At 42.5% G+C, this 21,711-nt stretch overlaps 1 protein-coding gene and 1 long non-coding RNA gene across 2 annotated transcripts; both read left to right on the top strand.

The window, feature by feature from the left end:
• Positions 1-3,234: 3,234 nt before the first annotated feature.
• LOC117555008 lies at positions 3,235-6,105 on the top strand. The gene is made up of 2 exons (XR_004570347.1): positions 3,235-3,415; positions 5,461-6,105. It is a non-coding gene; the product is annotated as an uncharacterized LOC117555008 (long non-coding RNA).
• Positions 6,106-13,094: 6,989 nt separating this feature from the next.
• bhlhe22 (basic helix-loop-helix family, member e22) lies at positions 13,095-14,919 on the top strand. Its single transcript, XM_034229612.1, has one exon. It carries the CDS (start codon positions 13,254-13,256, stop codon positions 14,046-14,048), a length of 795 nt encoding a protein of 264 aa, XP_034085503.1. The 5' UTR covers positions 13,095-13,253; the 3' UTR covers positions 14,049-14,919.
• Positions 14,920-21,711: the final 6,792 nt, after the last annotated feature.

Raw genomic sequence — 21,711 nt, 5'->3', positions numbered from 1 at the left:
ATGAGGTCATGTCCTGAAACAAAGCCGGATCTAGGATTCTGGAGTCTATTCACTGCGGGTCAGGACTGGTGGCACAGAGAGCATTGTGACACAAATAATCTGCGTTTTTAGATTACACAAGAAGTCATTTTAATATCAAACGCCTTACAGATGATGAAATACAGATAATGAAGAGGCAAAAATGTGATTTGATTTAAAAAAAGGGGCTTATAACTACAATGTCTGCATGGTTGCCATTAAAAACAACACACTTTGCTGTAAAAGAGAACCGTGTAAACTCTGTGGAGCAATGTTGAATTTGCATTCATTAATCATTACAAACTCTTTGAAATTGATTTTCATCCCCAAAAGCAATTTTCAGCCACAGACAGAAATGCCAATACAAATAGGATGAATGCGTGGAATATTTAAATGAATTCATTTGTTTTCAATAAGTATTGATACAAATGCTCTGTAGAAAGAAGTTAATACATGAAAAAGGTTCTTATGGTTCTGTATGTAATTTATATTTGGAAATAAAGTGATTGCATGGAATTTTCATTATATAACGACACTTTTTCCACAATTAAATATTCCTAATATGTCTATATTACTATGAAAATACAGAACATGACCCCGCAGGAATGTTTATGTGTTGCTTATGTAACAATAGAAGAAGAATATTTTTGATTTCAGACAGAGATAACTATTTCCAACTTTAGGAAAATTAAATAACACCTAAAACAAATTAGAATATGTTAAAACAATTATACTAATATTTTTTACTTGCTGCCTGACATTCATCACTAACAATTTGTACACAAGTTAAAATATTCAACTTCCAAAACAACTTCCTGTTCTCCAGTCAAATCTAATTATGACTTTACACACAAATGTTAGCATATTTTATAGGACGAGTTTCAATGGCAACTTGACAAAATAATGAGGTTAAATATTTCAACAAATCAAACGAGAATATTCCAGTACCCAGAGCAGCATCGTTTAGGCAGTGAGGCTGGGGGAGGGGGAGGCCTGATGTATGATGCAAAATATAAAGGGGGGGCTTGAAGGAAAGGCTGCGGTTATTAAAGCTTCTAAAACTGATGCAACTCCCAGCGTGTTCAGCTGCAGTTTCATACACACACATTTTCCTTTCGATTTCCAATCCGTGACACCGGTGCTTAGTGATGTCTCAATTTAAATGAATGCACGCTGATTTCCTACATGTTATTTAGTCTTGAGAAAAATTAAGTTATTTTTATAATGTAGTGAAAACAGTTGTGTGGACAGAGAAAGGCCTGCTTTAGGATTTCCAAAAAACTGTTCGATGAAAAATGCATGAATACAGACAAACAGCATTTCGATGTAGTTTTGTATACTTCCGCGTAAAGAAATGTAGTGCATGTAAAGGGCGTTTCGGTCCTCGTGGCTCCTTGTGTTTGGATGTCAACGAATGCTCTTCACTATGATAACGCGCTGCCACCGACTACATTATTTTATGCAGTTTCGTCACATCGGCTCAGTGCTGTTGCAGGCAGTTATACCCCCGTTTCCTTCTTAGAGTCCTCAGGTGTGGAGAACAACACGTCAGAAATCCCATTCCAGGGACGCATATCCAACAGCAGAGAGACAGATGGACGGTGGTTTAATAAGGACTCCAAATCCAGTCTTACTTAGCGTGTGTTTCCATCCGCAGAGCCCCAACTTCCTCTACAACTTTTACAAACTTCCACCTCGGTCCAAATGATGGAATTTGCCTCTGCAGCCACTAGTTATTTCTTTCTTCCCCCCCTTTTCGCCAACCCCTCTCGCCCTCCTTTTTTTCCTTCTTCTTTTTTTTTTAACAGGGGGCCGCTAACTCTTGCTTAATAAATGTGTATGTGTTGTGAAGTGCAGGACAAAAGGGGCTGGCCTGTGACCCCCAGGAGCCTCGACCTTGTGCGGGTTCATTGTGAGGCGCTGGGAAAGGGGCTTTGGGACGGAGACCCCGGGCCACTGACCCAAACACATCCAGAGCCCCTGCCATTCATGTGCGCACCGCTGCATGTCGCCCCGCAGCTCCCATTGTTTCAGCGGGAACAATAGCGCCCCCCCCCCCCCCGCTCTATGCTAAGAGAAAGCGGCTTCCAAACGTCCCCCTGCATGGAGCCTGACGCAAGGCCCGCCACACTTTCCCTCTAACCCTTCCAATAAAGAAGGGAAATTATGACAAAACGTTAACGATGTTAGTGCATGGGGCGCCTATCTTGCATCACGCGTCAACGTTGCATCATCACTGCAGCCGTCAAAGTGTAACAGAGAAACAGAACAACAGTAACAGAGTGAAACTGTGAGAAGACAAGGAGGCGAGAACTCCAAGAAAACAGCACGTTGACAACACCTGCAGGTTATTTCTAATGCTGGAATCAGGTGTATTAATAGTCTGGAGGTAAGCAGGCATTAGTGGGCTTTTGCCTCGGCTACAGGGTGAGTGAGGTTAGTCAGGTGACATCATACACGGGGGCCCTCCGATTGGACATTTGCCTGGCTGGGAGTCAATCACGACAACGAAGGGGATACAGAGAGCAGAGCAGCACTGACACTTGCTTCAATCAATGGTTGCCACAGCGTTTAATCAGCAGCAGAAATACATTCTTTATGTTCACATGTGAAGGGAAGAGCTCAATAAATGTGCGAATAGAAATACAAATGTGAAGTTAAGTCCAACAGCAAAACAAGGAGCAATGACCAACGGCACATTACAGAACATTCCCTCTTATTCTTGCAGTAACATACAGAAAATAGGCCCTCGGTCTAACATAGAAACCGAGATGCAGTCCGGCCTGATGTGTGAAACGCACTAATGGACCTCTCCAGACAAACGGCATTACACATGATAAATGTGACCGGCTACACTCCTAACGTAGAGCTTCAGCAGATGATTTAGTTATTGCTGAAAGTATAAAACTAGAACAGGCCCACTGTGCATTGTTACATTGAAAAGCATTTAACAACTACAACATGCATGGAGATACTAGAGCGGAGATATAACACAAAACTCTCAGACATGTATGATTTTCCAGATAGAGGTGGTATATTTGTGTGAGTGAGCGCGCATTTGTATGTATAAAAGCGCGTGCACGTGAGGAGAGAGAGGGAGAGAGAGAGATTTGATTGTAATGCACAGAACGACCTGCCCTCTTTTGAAAAAAAACCAGAGAGCGCAGCCATGCTTTGCAGAGGCTCCAGCTCTTCTCTCAGTGCTGCTCTCAGCTCCTCACCGACCGGAGGGTCCGCTACACACCGACAGGACCCGGGAATACAAGCCTCCGGGATGCAAACACCTGCAGTCCAGTATTAGTGCTCATAGTGAGTTAAGGCTGAACAGCAGATCACGGATACATACAGGCAGTGCTCAGTGTTCTGGGACCCACCATATGGCGTGGAGCAAACCATGGTGAGTATTTGCCTTATGCTCGACCCTTTGATCAATTATTAAGAGGAAGAATATGTATCTTTACTTCAAACGTTAGTAGAATGTGTATTTTTGAATGATTAGAGGACAATGTTGATCATTTCTGCAGAGATGTACGCTCCCCCCTTACACGATGCACTTGCCATTGTTATTGCGGGCTTTAGGGAATGAACCACTAAAGGGACAAAAAGGCGAGAAAACATCGATAATCACGCGTGGGGTTTTCATTTTGTGAGTCGACGGTTGCATAATCAGTCAAAAGGGTAAAGGGGACGGTGGGTTTCTGAGGAACATCGTTTGTTCGTTGCGCGGTGCTTATAAGGACAATAGGGGTCGTGGTGCTGTCGGTGTCCAGATCCAGAGAGAGACCCGAGACATGGTGCTGTGCTGAGCCGAAGAGAAGCTCCGAAACATGGGCAGATATAAGAGAGTCGGTGGGTGTTCAGGGGATGGGGGACGTTTCCGTCTAAAATGGCGTTTCCCTTTGTTTCTGCATCCCTCTCCTCTCTGTTATAGCGAGTGGGTAATGCATTGCAATTACCATATCTGCGAGCCTGCGCCTCTTCGTGCTCTCCACACTGCTTTAACACCAGCGGATTGTGCTCTTTAATGGAGAAACTGTCAGAACTGGTCTCAGTGTATTCTGAGCTCAGGGGATCAGGATCAGGCAGGATAGCAGGTGCACTGTGGGACTCCTAATGATGATCACAGCACTGACTTCACGCCATTTCAGCAGTTTTTAACCAATATGCAAATACATAGGCTCTGTCTGCATCGCTGCAGATTATAATGGATTCAATATGGATCTCAGCCTACATAAAATAATCTAATAAAGTAATTTCCAAGCATAAAACGTACGTCTCCGTTAAAATACTGTTAGTGTCTATTTTACATCTTATTCCAGCAACTAAAAATCAGCTCATTAAATCGAGTTGAATACAGTAAACCAAACTGCACTCCCATCAAACAGCAGCATCCCTCCCTCATCCCTGTGTGTGTGCACGGAAAGGAGTGCATGTGCGTATGCCCGTGCCTGTAGTTAGTGTGTGCTCGTGCAGGCTACGTACACGCGTGTTCTCTTTTTTTTCGAATAGTGCAATGTTGCATAACCGATCACAGCCAACGCCAGATTTAGGGCTTCACAATTTGGAGCCATTGTTGGCATTTCCTCTGCCGGCCCGTACAAACACACACACACACACACACACACACACACACACACACACACACACACACACACACACACACACACACACACACACACACACACACACACACACACACACACACACACACACACACACACACACACACACACACACAAATGCAGAACTATTAACACATTTTGGCGATAATACTCCAAATAGGAAGTCGTCAATTTCCCTCCTAGTTTCAAGGGCACCGGGTAGTCATGAGGAGGACGCTGGGTAATATAGAGGAACATCTGTTTGCCCGGTGACGTCAGCACCCCCCTCCTATAACCCCCCCTCCTATGACCCCCCCTCATCCCAATCCTCTTGTGCTGAAGGCAGATGCCTCATTTGTTTGGCTGGAGCACCATTAATCCCAAAGTCAGAGGGAAAGACGGGACGGAGAGGGATCAGTCCCATTAGTCGGTGCTGCCTTCAGTTGGGACGCACACACACACACACACACACACACACACACACACACACACACACACACACACACACACACACACACACACACACACACACACACACACACACACACACACACACACACACACATACACACACTTTGCCAGTGTGTTCAGGACAACTGCAGTTACCTCTTCAGCTGCCCCGTTTGCGATTTGCGACAGAACAGCAAGTAGAGGCTGCAGGCGTGTGTGTGTGTGGGAGAAAGAAATGCGTGTGCGACTATAGGAAAATCAATATTATAGACGTGGACTTTTTTCGGTTTTATGGACGCCATCTGACAGGTCAAAGTGGAATATGAGATTTGATCACCTGCAATTCTTAACGAAGTTCATGACGCATTTTGTGTTTCCTTTTATTTTGTAGGTGCATTATGGGATAATGGAGGACTTTTACGCTTTTGGACGAAGCACTCGACGGAAATAGCATCAAGCAGGAGTCATTTCCCTCGGCCTGGGACGTATCGTTATTTTGCAAAACTACCCATGGTTTTGCGTTTAAGTCATTCCTGTAAAATAACCTCTTGTTGAATTGATTTTTTTTTTACACATTACGGTAGGCCTGTACAACACCGGGACAGGATTTAATCTCTTTGGACCCGCACTTGGGATTTTTCTTTATTCCAATTTTCGGCAAAACTTGTCATACAGTTCTTAGCCATACAACAAGAGCCTCAAATGCTTCAGAATTATTTGAATATTTGTATAATAATGCCACGTTTTACGGAAAAAAAGTCTGGCCGTTTCCAAAGTGAATGCAACTGGACACACACTCATGCATGCAAACACACACTCAGACGAGCGGGTTGTGTCTCTCCGTGTTCACAGCGGACCTTGATTTAATGTCTTACAATTAAGGCACGCGGTGAATGCCAAGAGATGAGCCTCCTTTCTTCGGATGTCTGATTTTTTTATGAAAGCCATTCACAGTGTATTTGCTTCTGTAACGCATTGCTCATGTACTGTACCCTTCCCCTCTTTCTTCCATCAATAAAGTAAATATCCACAACAATTTTAAAGCTCTGTTTTTTATGTGAACCTACTTGATGTGTCGGAGCTGTCCTTCCGCACACAGGAGCGCTGTCCACCCTGCGTGGTGCTGAAAGCTGCGCACCGCCGAACAGCCTTTTGTTTCATGGCTCACATATTGCACTGTACAGGAATGCAGCCCGGAACCGGCGAGATATAAACTCCAAATACACACACAGGCGAAGATAGGGGATGTCAGAAAAATCGTAACATAGAGATATTCAAGACAGAATCTATAGAAGGTGACAGGTTGCTTTCGATGTCAAATATACAGCATTTACATTAAACTCCGATTAATGACATTTAGTGTAGCCTATTTCTGGAGAATTGTTGAGCAGATCTGACACAAGTGAACATCTTGTTCCAGCGACACATAGAGGGAAATCTACTGGTTGAAATTAGGATTTTCGCAGTGAAGCAAGGTGCAGTTTCGCCATCCTGTAATAACCTAAAAAGGCCTTGCGTGACAGGATATTACACTGAGATTAATTCGAGGTGCATATTAACTCCCATAAGCACTCTGGGATGCAAAGTATGGTGGTGAGTTGGGCGAGGGACTTCTGCATATATGAAGTGAAATGTCCTAATCAATTGATATTAAGAGGTTGGGAAATGTTAACTAACAAACGTTTTGACAGATAGCTGAAAGAGTTTTATGCACCAACATCCTCTTATCTTAGTGCGTCTCCTAGTGGCGTTCAAGGGCACTGCACTATCACATGAAACCACGATAAAGGCTAAGACGTTCGCAGACATAAGCATTTGATTTGACACACGACAGAAACACATATGGAGGCACACTGTACGCAAGCAAAACTATTATTTTTTAAAAGCTTTGCATTTCCATGTCACATTAGAAAGCTATTGCACATTTTGAAAGATAATCAGATGTTGATGAATGCATATCATCGCAGAGAATGGCGGATGGAGTGATGGAGTGAAGAAGGGCCAGGTGGGGGGAGAAGGGGGGGTTATCCAATCATTTCACCAACCCATTAATGTTGATTTCCTTTAATCCTCCAAATAAGCAATGAGTGATGAAAACAATCAACGCTACAGAGAGTTCGTCTATTTTCTAACAATCCAATCCACTTTATTTATACAGCACAGTTTAAAAACAGAGGGTTTGCCAAAGTGCTTCACAATGAACATAACATTATAATAAAATATAATATTACACGAATAGATAAAAGGCACACATAAGAAAAGATAAAAAAGCACACATAAGAATAAATACAAGGCACATAAAGGATATGGACAGACAGTAAAAGCATATGACATAGCTCAGACTGACTGGTAAGCGAGGGAAAAGAGGTGGGTCTTTAGGCGGGACTTAAAAGCTTTAATAACAATAATGAAAAGCAGAGACATTCACTGCCAGTGAAAAAAGTAGTGCAAAAGAACATTAACAAGTGCTAAAATAACCTGAGTGAGTGAAGGAGGGACACTGATCCACAATCAGCTCCGACATGTCGCAGGTGAGCATATGTCATGCATATGGCTCAGAGCTGGGTGTGGATGTAGAGCACCACAGGACCAAATTAGAATTTCATATCAGGACTGTACAGCCTCAGTCTGGCATCCACTGATAACCAAAATCTTCAAAGTTGAAAGAAATCCACCAGGCTGCCATACAGCATGTTCAGCTCTGCTGCTCCATCACACACTGCTGCTCCATTAGAAGGTAGAGCATGCCCTCTGGTGGTGAGAAGTGGAATTACTCTTTGGATGCGCAAGACATTATTTTTGAAAAGTTTATTATACATGTTTTATTATTTATTAAATAATTGTATGTTTGTATTAGTTTTCCCCTTATACACAGTCATACACATTTACATGCATGCATTATTTAACAGATTTCCCCTTAAGCACTCTGTCATTTAATTCTCAGTAACTGCTAAATATTTATAATTAATTTCCTCAACATTTTCTTTTGGTTGGCTATGTCATAAATACAGTATGCATGTTTACATAATATACATATATCCATGTATCAAGTCAGGTAACTTTGTTTGTCCTTGGGTGTTCTTGTCATTGTTGTACCACACTGTTTTCTTTTGCAATATTAAAAAAAAGCGAACCAGAAAAAACTCAAAGGTCACTCTCAGATTTTGCAAATCCCGGCCGGGCCAAATATCCATCTCGCGATACGAAAGTGAAAAATAATGCGTTTATCTGCTTTGTGATTTGTATCCGCTTAAATATATAATGGGATTTCCACGGTACAGCCACCAAGTTTCATGAAAATCATACCAGTAGTTTGCCTGTAATCCTGCAGACAAACAAAAACAACAAACCAAAGTGACCACATGACCTTGTGGTAAAAAATAACAACCCTTTAGCTCAGGTAGAGAATAAATCCTGATTTCTGTGTGGAAGTTTCTTTAATGGTTTGAGCACTTCCTGTCATGCTCCTGTGTCTAAACTTCCCTCCGGATTTAAATGGATGCTTGTTCTCTTTCCTAACACAGTTTTACCTTCAGTGCTCTCTTCATTACCAAAGTGCTGACAGACTGTGGCTGTAATGGTTGTGCCACGGTCCTGGCCCATCTCGTCTCATTAGCCGGACCTGATTGGCCATGAAGGTGTTCTCTTGCTGTCTCAGGATAAAGCGACTGTCTCTGCCACTCGTTAGATCATAACTCCTCCAGTATCCTGCCCCCTCGGCCTCTCATGGAGCCTCAGCCCAGAGACGGAACATACGCTAATTGAAATGTGCTGGAAAAAGCTGAAAAACATTGACCTTGAATGTGTGAAGGGCGCTTTGGTCAATTGTGTTTTTAATGCAGCTGCAAAGAACTTTCCTGACATGAACACTGAGACCCAGCACAGGGGGGATAACAGAAATGCAGCAAGTTTCTCTGCTTGGCTAGATTTTAAATAAACACGTGTTTAAAGATTAGACTGGAACAGCTATATCTTTACTCAAGTACTTTTCTTCAGTAAAACATTTGGTACTTTACCTGAGTGTTTTCACATTGTGCTTCTTTATACTGTTACTCCACAACATGTATTTGATATATTAAGCTACTTCGCAGATTTAGGTTATTAATACTAAATATAAATGGACACATATTATTAAATGTTATTATAGGTTAAGTTACACAGTAGTGCATACAGTTCACTATTCAAACAAACCCTACCTTTACCAAGCGCAATGCTGAAGTGATGAACACATGAATGTATCAATCATTTGAATACAATGATTACAGATATATAGTGCTTAAAATGTCCATTTTGCATAATGAACACTTATTTAAAGGTCACCTATCATGCTATCTTTAGGCAATAGCATAGGTCTCAGATATATACAAATATATAAAAAACATGTCTATGAAGTGTTTTGCTCAACATACCAAACAGATCATCCATTCTAGCCATGCCTCATATCAAAAGTGCTGATTCGGGTATAAAGCTTTAAAAAAAAAGATTGATAACAAATAAAAGAGGAGGGGGCTGAGCTCATGCGGGACCCGGCAGCTACTGTCTAACTAAATGCTGCCGTGATGAAACGCCATATCATGGATTATCAAGGATTCTCTCTGAAACAGTTTGGAGCTCAAAGGCTTTCTCTCTTGCCGGTTATACCACAAGGTGAGTTCCTTTTTACTTCCTGCTTCTTCACACACATGCTCTCCAGTACAGGTTAGCTCTGAGTGTTAGCGATGCTAATGTAAACACCGACCATATTATGTCCAAAACAGTCAGGCATTGTTTCTGATAGCAGCTTTCTGATAGGGCCGTGGGTGTAAAGCCAGCCTACATTTCCGATATGACGTCATATCGGACGCAAATTTGGATCAGTGTTTTTAGAGATTTGGGTACGGAGGGAAAGAGAGAGGGTTTTAATTTCTGACGCTGCGTGAGTTCCCCGACACACCGGGGACACATGTTTATGTATAAAAGACATCAAAAAGTGCATTTTGCATGATAGGTCCCCTTTAAAGTATCTTTTTTAAAGCTAATACTTTTTTACTTCAATCAATCAATCAATGTTTATTTATATAGCCCAATATCACAAATGTTACATTTGTCTCAGTGGACTTTACAGTTTGTACAGAATATCAGTATGACAATACGACACCCTCTGTCCTTAGACCCTCTGTCCTTAGAACCTCTGTCCTTAGACCCTCTGTCCTAAGACCCTCTGTCCTTAGACCCTCACATCGTACAAGGAAACACTTCCAGAGAAAACCCACAGTTTAAAGGGAACATGGGAGAAACCTCAGGGAGAGCAACAGAGGAGGGATCCCTCTCCCAGGACGGACAGACGTGCAATAGATGCCGTGTGTAAATTTAAAAGATAATACATTTGCAACACAGGTAGTCAAAATGTTTGGAAATGCATGTGTGTATAATAGGAAGATGAATCCACGAGGATATCCATCCAGGACCTATGATCCAGGACCACAGCCACGACTCAAGATCCAGGGCTCGCGATGCAGGACACAGGAGCGCAGGATCATCCATGACTCCGGATCCCGGCGTATATAGACACCAAAAAGAAAGACATTTGGGGAAGCTGGGTTAATCGGAACATGAGAGTACACAGGTATAGACAGAGAGAAGGAAGAAGTAAGATGTCCCCCGACAAACTAAGCCTATATCAGCAAAACTAGGGGCTGAATCTAATCAGCCCTAACTATAAGCTTTATCAAAAAGGAAGGTCTTAAGCGCACTCTTAAAAACGGATAGGGTGTCTGCCGCCCGAACACAAACTGGAAGCTGATTCCACAAATGTGGAGCTTGATAAGAAAAGGCTCTGGCTCCCATTGTACTTTTAGAGACTCTAGGAACAACCAACAACCCTGCATTCTTGGAACGCAATGCCCTAGTAGGACAGTAGGGTATAATGAGTTATTTAAGGTAAGATGGCGCCTGCCCATTAAGGGCTTTGTAGGCGAGAAGAAGAATTTTAAATGATATCCTGTGTTCTATAGGGAGCCAGTGTAAGGCAGCCAGAACAGGTGTAATGTGGTCCCTTTTCCTAACTCTGGTTAGTACACGAGCTGCAGCATTTTGAATCAGCTGAAGCGGCTTGACTGACTTCTTGGTACACCCTGATAATAAAGAGTTACAATAATCCAGCCTTAAAGTAACTTCTACTTAAGTAACATTTTGAATGCAGGCCTATTACTTATAACTGAGTATTTTTAATTAAGTTAATACTCTTCCTCCACCTCTGTAAAGAAGTCTACAAACTGAGTTAATTCCTCAGCTTTGTACAATGAAAATATCTCAAATCTTTTCTTCCGTCTCCCTCTCACGCTATTAAATAACGAGTGGATTTTTGAACAGAACTTGTCTTGTGACGTACTGAAGGAGCAGACCTCTCTACAAAGATCCATTCAAACTAAATCTGTAGCTGCCAAGGTGCTTTATCCGAGGGTGAAGGAATCCACTCCATATCCCCTGTGGTTTCAATCATCAGGGGTCACCTGTAATCACTGATAAGGGTAGCTTAAATATGGGCAGCACACTGGTATGGTAACTAGGTAACTTGGAAGTGGAGGGAGGTTTTTGTCCTGAGGGCATTGCAGCATGTTTCTACAAAAGGCTTCCAGGGGGGATGGGGGGGGGGGGGGGGGGGGGGGGGGCAGGCTTTGAACAGGCTTTTTGTGAAAGAGGTGAAGAAGAATGTGTTGCAAGCAGTAAGAGAGTGGGTCATAATGAATCTCAGTGAGCTGTGGGGTCACCTGGGCTACGGTGGACTTTGGCTACCTGTGGAGTTGGTGTACGACGTCTAATAAGAGCAAAGGGTCTCCGCGTGTTCAGCACCGGACAGCTCCCACAGCAATGGTTGAGGTAAACATCTATGAACCAAAGACAAAAAGAAAAAACGTTATACCCCTGGTTTGCACAACACTTGCTATTTTTCACAGACTGCAGCTTCCACACCTATTATGTAAATAGATCCAAAGTTATAGAAAAAATATATTTTTCCCACAATGCAAGAACATCTGTTTTAAAAACATTTATAAAAACTTTAAGTGTAATATCCAAACCCACACTTATTTACAATTGCTTTACTATTTCAAATGGAACAAGATGGCATTTTTCCAATTGACCAGATAATTATCATAGGCACATTTAGGGATTTTCTTTAGCCCTCACATGATGGTGTGCCTAAGGGTAGAGAGCTGGACAAAGCTTAGTTGATGCTGAGTACATTTGACTTCCCCTTGTTGGTGTAATGCACCACTCAACCCAGTAGATGGCAGTATGTGACCACAAGTAAATGACGTTCTGCACTGCAAGAATATCCGTGTTGGTTTTGGGAGATTTAGAATACAAAGCAGGGGAAATGAAATGTGTTGGCTGTGGTTTTCATAAGGATGATGCAGTCTGAAGTCTGCTAAAGAGTGTCATGTCAAGTTTGGTAACTATATGCTTGGTCTCTCTTTGAATTCAAGTGGAGGTTTGATGCCATAAGAAAAGAGGAACTAACCAAATATGATACAAGTAATGAAAACAACACTAGTCTATTGGATTTGAATCCTATAGACTTCTACAAAAGAGATTGACTAAAAGTACAACTTCTCACACAAAAGAAGGTCCATGAAGAATATTTCATAATCAGACTCTTCTAAAAACACAGTTGCAAAAACACACACTTGAAGGGAATGATAGAGCACACGCGGTATTGTTTGCCATGTTTAAATGCCATTAATTAAAACGTTAAGCTGATTGGGTGAGGAGTGAGAGGGGTGAGGGGGTCTCTATCCCAATAGGCGAATCCTTTTTAATAACCCGCCTCGAGATAATGATGTAAAAAGACTCAGGCGTCTCGTGCGTAACGAGGATCATCGCGGAGATCCTGTGAAGGTGAATGAGGGAGAGAGAGAGAGAGAGAGAGAGAGAGAGAGAGAGAGAGAGAGAGAGAGAGAGAGAGAGAGAGAGAGAGAGAGAGAGAGAGAGAGAGAGAGAGAGAGAGAGAGTGAGAGAGAGTCAGAGAGGCACTTATTACTTGAGTCTCCTCCTCGTCTCCACACCTCAGCTGACAAGTCGAGCAAGCCTGCAACTTCTCCTCTGACACACAACTAAACTAAAGCAGGAAGAACACAGGGAGAAACTCATAGAGGCGCGCGCAGAGTTCCCAGAAGAGACCGTTGCCCGCACGAGCAAGAGCCCATGGACAGAATGAACTTGAACGGAGGCGCGGGGGACATTTTTCACAAAACTCTCAGCGCTGTGTCCACTAAGAAAACGGACCCCTTCCGGTCGTCGGCTGGCATTGAACTCGCAGCCAGAGACCGACAGTCACCGATCAGCTGCTTTGACCAGACCGAGCAAGACTCCATCCAGCCGGGAGGACTTGCAGGAGGCAGAGGGGGTCCACTGGGTCTGCCCACCGGATCTTTGTGCGTCAATTTCGGCGAGAGCGCCAACAGGACCTCTGCGGCGGAGAGCAGCGGCGGGGACGAGGACGATGACAGCGATGAGAGGTGCGAAATGATCCTTCTGACTGACGGACGCAGCGTGCCCATTGGGAAACCAGGAGGTAAGAAAAACAAAGAGCAGAAAACACTGAGGCTAAACATCAACGCCAGAGAGAGGCGGAGGATGCACGACCTGAACGACGCGCTGGATGAGCTCAGAGGGGTCATCCCTTACGCGCACAGCCCCTCGGTGAGGAAACTCTCCAAAATTGCCACTTTGCTGCTCGCCAAAAACTACATCCTCATGCAGGCGCAGGCACTGGAGGAGATGAGGCGGCTGGTGGCGTATCTGAACCAGGGTCAAGCCATCTCTGCCGCCTCGATACCGGCCACCACCGCCCTCGCAGCTCCCGGGTTGGGCGCGTACGAGCAGCCGCCTGGATATCCCTTCCCACCCGGGGTGGCTTCAGCCTCCTGCCCACATAAATGTGCCCTATTCAACAACGCCACCGCCAGCCTCTGCAAACAGTGCACTGACAAGCCTTAAGACTCCACAGACGCACAGGGGGGAGTTTGAAGAACACTTTGGGAGACCTGTGTTGTTGATAGGCTAGAGACGAAGAAGTAATGCCGATGAATACTTTTATAATATTTACTAAATGCATTCAAAACGCGCTTTTTTGTTCAAACAATACTTGATTGTGTATATAAATCATCCTTTAAGTGCTGGTATGAATGACAGTGAAGACCAAACGCGAGGCCTGTGCGAGTGGCTGTGGTTCAGTGAGTTGTTGATCACTTGGACCTTTTTTCCCCTGGAGATTTGGGTGACCTGACAACCTGCGACTTTTTAAACACATGGACACCTTCCTGGAGCGTTAGTCCAACCTCACTGCTGCTTCCTTATTTATTGATTTTTGCGAGTTTTTATTTCCCTCACCTCAGAGACATTTGCTTTCTGGTTCGAGGCCTGTTGTCATGAACTTTTCTATTGAACACGTGGAATGTCATGAACAAGGAGATGAAATAGATGCTGGTTTCAGATATTTACGTGCTAACCCGGACACTTGTTAATAGATGCGCACGCCTATTACAATTCTTTAATGGGGCACTGTGATATAATACTATTCAAGAAACATTTAGAAACCTTCAAGAATCAAGCTGTTTCGGTGTCTTTTTGTAATTTATTCATTTGGATATTGATATTGGATATTCTGCCTGCATTGCACATTGTAGTCTCTTTCTGAGTTGTTGTATTTTTTTTTTTACACAATATGATCGAGGTCTTCAGATAAATCGCGTTGTCAGGTCAAGATGTGGATTATTGTAGATACTTTAGTTATTATATGGGCGAAGAGGGCCATTTGTATGTATTTCAGTGTTGAAAAGCTTTATTAAAATATTTTGAACAACATAAATACTTCTGCTCCTTCATCTGGTGTCAAACTTAGTGTCAGTGAATGCTGCGTTTTTAGAATTAATCATGTTTTAAATCGCAAAACATTTGTATTATAGTGCCTATTATAACATTAGAGACCACCCGTTTCTGGGTGATGCAGCTCTCAGTCTCCGACTCTCACGACGTGTCACTGAGAAACAATTGGTCAATCATTTTCTGCTCCATCAAAACCGATAACTTGTATGTTCTTGAGCTGAAAGTGACGCCAAGTCTTGGGAGCGAAGGCCAGACGTGTAGGCTGAAAATCGCCTCGAGGCAGAACAAAAAACAGCTCTCTGCTCCTGGAAACAAAAACAAAAACTCTGTCCACCTTTATTGCTTTTATTAAAACAATTACCGTGACGGTGTGTGATAATACGTTAATTCGAAAACAAGTGTGTATGAAAACTGTCGACTGTAATACCTGCCTTCACGCAATGAAACACATCGTTAAGGCAATTAGACCTCCAGAATGTGATTAAGGAATGTAATTACGACACTGCTCATTGCCGTAATTTGGTGTCTTTAATCACCACGCAGCCATCAGCTGACTCCCATACACTCACCCTTTGTCCTCCTCGGTCGTCTGTCCACACCAGGAGATTCTGATGGGACAAAATAGCCTGAAATGTAAAGACATTATTTAAAATCCTAAAATCTTAAGTCTTTCTACTAAGATATTAATCTCCAAAATGCAGAGAGGAAGTGAAGAAGGATCAAATGAGAAGACTGCGTTTAGGCCACACACTTTTTCCAATTACGCACGAAATCAAGGGGACGAAATACAGTTATTACGAAATGAAGCAACCATTTTATTGATGATTAAGTTACTTAAACTTTAAGGCCATTAAAGACTTCAGTACCATGGACAGAGGCAACTGATGTTAAATGCAACATACTGAGATTTTCTTTCTCACTAGATGAATTACTGCCATTTCTTTTTTATTGTGGATTTTCAACAATTAAGTATTTCCTGTCAGACAGGCTTTGATTAAATTGTTAGATTGACCTGCAGAGATTTACAGCTCTAAATGCAACGACTATAATCTTAATTCAACACAGTGCAGACGTTAAAAAATATATGCAACAGACATCTTCACAATCCATTGTAAATGTCAATATTAAAACATTTTCAAGGCAACATTATTACCTGCTAATATATCCCAAACAATCCTTGGTTCAATGTGAAAAATGTAAAATGAAATAAAAAAATGTAACAAAATACCCAAATATAGATCTATTGCGTCACAATGTCTTTTAGATGACAGATTAAAAAAAGAAAAAAACATAAAATAACTAAAAATAAGATTAAAAAAATAAGATTTTTCTTATAATTGAAACGATAAATGAGTTTATTTTCTTTAAACATGAGAACAACAGTGACATTGTGTTTGTGTTTTTCCTCCGCTCTCCGACACAGCTTTGTGTCCGTATGATGAGCCCCTCCGACAACAGGGTCATTACAGTGTCCCCTTTAATCCCATCACACTCCTGAATGCCTTGAATCCTCCTCACACAGCGCCTCTTAATCAAGAAGGGAAATGATCAGGAGACATCAAAACAGCTCATGCAGAAAATCCTGCAGCAGCTCCTCACGTTTTAGGACTGATATTTTTAAGTTTTGACACAGGAATGGATGCTTGTTCCTCCACTGCTGTTTGCTAAGAGACTTGAGCAAAAAACATTAATTATGCAACATGCATTAATGCACAAATGACTGGAGCATTTAACCCATACTAATATTCACATTAGCCCAGAGGAGGAGATTCCCTAGGGGTGAGACAGAGCCATATGCGTGTGGAAAACAAAACATTCAAAGGAAAACAGACAACACAAAAAAATATTAAAGGCAGAAATGTACGACTATTTTACTACTAAACCATGATTTAAGTGACATTCAAAACGGAAAGCCATCGTTTCCCTCTTGATGTGGGAACTGCTCGACACTCGGTGGTGTTTGAGCCATCGCTACAAGCTGGGGAAATGTCACGCACACACACGAGGGGCTCTGAAATGTTATGTGTGAGTGTTGGACTGACACTCACAAGTCTCACGCAAAGACAAGTTTTTCCTCAGTGGCCCCCGACCACAGCCATAATAGGCAACATCGATTTTATTCATGAGTCTAATAAAGCTGAATCTTTCTTAGAGGCATTTACAGCGAGATTCAGGGCTCATGAATAAAAGTGGAAGATAAAAAACACCCCTTTTCATAAACCATAAAACGTCCAATTTACCATATCAAGGGCCAGCAGGGTGCCTATTCATAACGCGGATGTGATGTCTGCTAAGGATGATAAACACGAAAGTCAAAATATACATAAGAGCGTTGAATTGAAATGTCCCCTTCATATCAGTAACAGGCTAAACTCTGGCAATGGATTCATCCACGCTGTGTCATATTGTGTGTTTAAAAGATATATGTGCCGAGCAGGCCGAGGCTCCAAACCAACTGTGGGCGGTAATTCACTTTTGTCAGGCTGCTGATAGAAATGCATAGTGTTGTCTTTGTGTTGTGCACACACGATGCGGGATATAGAATACAAGTGTGAGACTAAAGAGGTCAATTCTGATATGTTAAGTATAGCTTGTTGTCCTAGTGTTTCTCTTTCATTATGAGCCATCGAGGAGGTGCAGCAGGTTGGAACATTTTAGATGGATTTTCCAAAATGTGATATGACACTTCTTTAGATTTCAAGTGTGTGGTTTTATTTTATTCCCAGTAAATAGAAGAATATAGCTTTTGTTTTACATTAGATACGTCAATAACCAATATCAACTAGTGTCCGAGTTGCATAATTCCTTTTTTTTTTTTTTAAGATGATCAGGAAATGGATTTAGAGTTGTGTATATCAGAGCAGCAAGGAGAAGAGGCTCTACAGCGTCAATGTTCACTACACAGCATAAAGCAGATTACGACAATAATTTCAGACATTTCATTCAAGTTCATTTTGTTAAAATGATATCCAAAAAGAACACTCACATTTCTTTTTGCATTATCAATGGGAGATCTATTTTAAAAACTTGACGAATGATACGACTCGATGTCAGTCACAAAAAGACAAATACATGACGGCAAGCTGTGACATTTTTTATTGATACTTACCACCCACAAGTAGTGCTCTGGCTGGGTAAAGTGATGAGGCACTCTGATACAAACATATAAAACAATGATATGGTAGACTTTTCTGATTTCAGCCACTTTAACTAAGTGTAGGGTTATCTTTAGATTTAAACACATGACAGTGCACTGTACATACTGTGTGGATATCATATCTTAGACTGCACTGTAACTTTTATCCATGTATTTTTTCTTTTAATGTTTATTTTATTATCTTTTCTTTTAATGACTGATTTTAAATGCCATTTTCTTAATGTCTTTCATTTTTTGTAAAGCACTTTGAATTGCCTTGTGTTGAAAAGTGCTATATAAATAAACTTGCCTTGCCTTGGATCATTAAAGCAGATTCTGTAGGAAGTTCTTTTAACTAATCTAGAGTTCATTCAGGCCAATTTTCTTTCAATTCTAACAACGCTAAAATACATGTCCATATATTTCGGACTATGTTTTGGCTTTTGAGCTCCTAACGTTGAGGGGAATGTTGTTTTCTCGGAGGCAGCCTGGAGGTCAGGTAAACATATGGTGCCGTGTTTAGCTCTGGAAGCTCTAACAGGGCGAAATAAATGACGTGGTAATGTGTGATTATCCTCTCATCTGGAATACAATTGTTCAGTAACATCTCTAATATTCCAACTGCCTCCATATTAATCAGATTAAAGTCCCAATCCCCTAATCCCTGTTTACCGATGGCTCCGTTTTTGTGCCGTAATCTGATGTTCTTTTATTCTACGGGAATTAAAGCGTGTCATGGCAGAGCGCAGTCATTTGTGCTGTTGTTTTGAACAGAGCGGGCTCTGGCGCTGTACAGGTTTTCTCCAAAACAACAATTTACTCTGGATTTGGGAAAACAAAAACAGGTGCATTTAAATTAAGTCCCTACATTCTGCAAACATTTGGAAATCAGTTTACGAGTGCTGTCGGGACTCGGGAGGCAATTCATTTAGTTTTGTTGACATTTTATGGTTGCTTAAAGAAGTCTGACGTTTTTTACACGGTTCCTTAAATTGGATTTTGGCAAATTGAAATGTCGCCAAAAAATGTCAAGTTGTTTTCCAACAGACTTGTAGTGTATTCAAGTGTTCACACAATGGTTATGTTGTAGAGGCTCCTCAGACAGCTGTGAACTTTCCATTTCTGTGACCTTAACATTAGGACCATGTGCCGCTGTTTGATGTACAGTGACCCGGCAACCTCATGTGAACTGGCAAAAACAACACGACACATTCACAACACTGCGAGAAAATAAGCTTTAAAAAGGTAATAACCGTCATGGATTTGACTCAGGTTTAAGTCTGTGTGTGTGCAGTCGTGTGTGTTCAGGTGTGAGAGTGACAGGGATCATCAATATGCAGCTCCTGACCCGCTCAGGTTCATTAAAGCTAAGGCGAGGTGGATTCCATCTCCACTCTCTGATATTCATTAACTCTGGCTCCCAGATTGAAATAAAGACATGATGATGACACAATAACAGTGCGAATCGCTCACTGCTCATTTCACACACACACACTTTCTTTTTGTTTCCCTCACACACACACACACACAGGTCACAAGACAGATCAGCGAGTTGCGGTTGAAGCTATAAAGACGCCGGTGTCTAATACCGCCTGAGTTGTGTGTTCTGATACCGACAGCTACTTGTTTACGTGTTATTCATTTCCTGATTGTTGGACAGGTTTCTGATTAAAGTGTAATCTGAAGATTAAGATGCACTACAGCCAAGGTTAACTGTATGTAAACAAAGGCTTACAAAAAGAGATGAAAACAATCCAAACACTGCCTGCTTTTGAGGTCATATACCGACTTACAATCAATCCCGTTCTCTCCAGGAATGTATAATTATAGAGTTGGTTTCAGTGTAAAATGTGGATGCAGACGACGTGCTTCCCTCTGCCTAGAGTCTGTCATGTTACTAGAGCATGAAAGCGCGGCCGTTAGTGTAACACTTGCTTGGCTGATCTTCCTGATGTGCTGAGTGCTACTCCAGGCTTCAGTGTATCTGTCTGAGCAGAGGTCTTTAACAGCCATGAATGCCAAGCATGGGGGAGGCAGGCCAGGCCAAGCGTAACCACGGCAGCCCAATGTCCTTGGCTCCTCGGCGGCCTTCACCTCACACTCCCTGCACAGTGAATTTTATGGCTAATTTCCGGCAATTTATCCTGGCACTTTCAGAAGAGAGATTCCTGCGGGAATAATGTGCATAATTTGCATAAATCATCCTGATAGAATGCATATCAGCATGTAACCTCCCCCCCCCCCCCCCCCCTCCACACACCCTCCAACCCCCCCCCACCCCTGTCTGATGCTGCAGCGTTTACTTTGTAATCAAAACTGACTCTTTTCCAACCGGCGGATGCACGAGAGCCATGAGAAGGGGGTCGGAGTTTAGGCGGGTAATTACAAGGAAGTGACACACACACACACACACACACACACACACACACACACACACACACACACACACACACACACACACACACACACACACACACACACACACACACACACACACACACACACACACACACACACACACACACACACACACACACCACACACACACACACACACACACACACTACACACACACACACACACACACACACACACACACAGCACACACACACCACACACACACCACACACACACACACACACACACACACACACACACACACACACACACAACACACACACACACACACACACACACACACACACACACACACACACAATAAGATTCAGCCTCACAATCTAAAAGAAAAGTTGATATATCCGGACTTAACTAAGTGTAATAATGAAGCACAAAGGCATAAATAGTCCTATCGCTCTTTAAGTGTGATTTTTTGCATTAAAAATGTTGCATTATCTTTGTACTTAAAATGTTTTGATACAGCTTTTAGGACGGTCAATTATAGGCTCAATTTTGTCTCTTTTACACACTCTAGTATCAAGCTCTCTTTTTAATCTGAGCCCCTTATTCTCTCTTTGTAGCAGTAACACATTGAGGGTCCACAGGCCTGTTTTCAAGAGCTCCTTCTAAGCGAGCGATTGTCTGAGGAGAAGAGACGGGGGTCAGCGCACAGCATCCCCCCCTCGCTGTGATCTAATTTGACGTACAGTGAGAACGCACAGAGTCTCTTGGACTGCCTTTGCTACTAAAATCAGCTGTGGTCAAATCGGCTTTTGTTGGTTTGAGGAGGTGTGAGATGAAAAACGGAGGACTGTTGCAGGATGAGGTTCTGGATTTCAGTGCAAGATGGAAATACTAGACAACGATGTTAACTAATCGGAGCGGACGCACAGACAAAACAAGCTCTCTGCACTCGTTACATGCATTAGATGTTGTGGCTGACAGGAGAGAAGTTGAGTGCGTCTTAGAGAGTCAGAGTGAGCGCTTTGTGTTACTAATACCAGTTTTTTCCACTGGCGCTCATCCCAGAGTCTCAAGATCTCAGATGGTATCACTGGTGACAACAGGACAGTCGTCCGCTGGGTGGACGTTAATCACAATAATACAGGGCAGCCTAATCGCGACTCACTGATCAAGCGCTAAATGACATGCCTGCCGTACCCACTGTAACCAGCGCGCTGCACAGGGACTCAAACACCAAGTCTAGCCCTATTTCGGGGGGGGGGGCAGTGGTTATGAGGC

The sequence above is a fragment of the Gymnodraco acuticeps genome, unplaced genomic scaffold (assembly GCF_902827175.1).
Source record: "Gymnodraco acuticeps unplaced genomic scaffold, fGymAcu1.1, whole genome shotgun sequence".
NCBI classification, from domain to species: domain Eukaryota; kingdom Metazoa; phylum Chordata; class Actinopteri; order Perciformes; family Bathydraconidae; genus Gymnodraco; species Gymnodraco acuticeps.
This window is presented reverse-complemented; position numbering and strand designations above follow the sequence as displayed.

Bases quoted from the DNA above. Each gene is read 5' to 3' on its own strand.
- bhlhe22 (XM_034229612.1), top strand. From the start codon at position 13,254: ATGGACAGAATGAACTTGAACGGAGGCGCGGGGGACATTTTTCACAAA.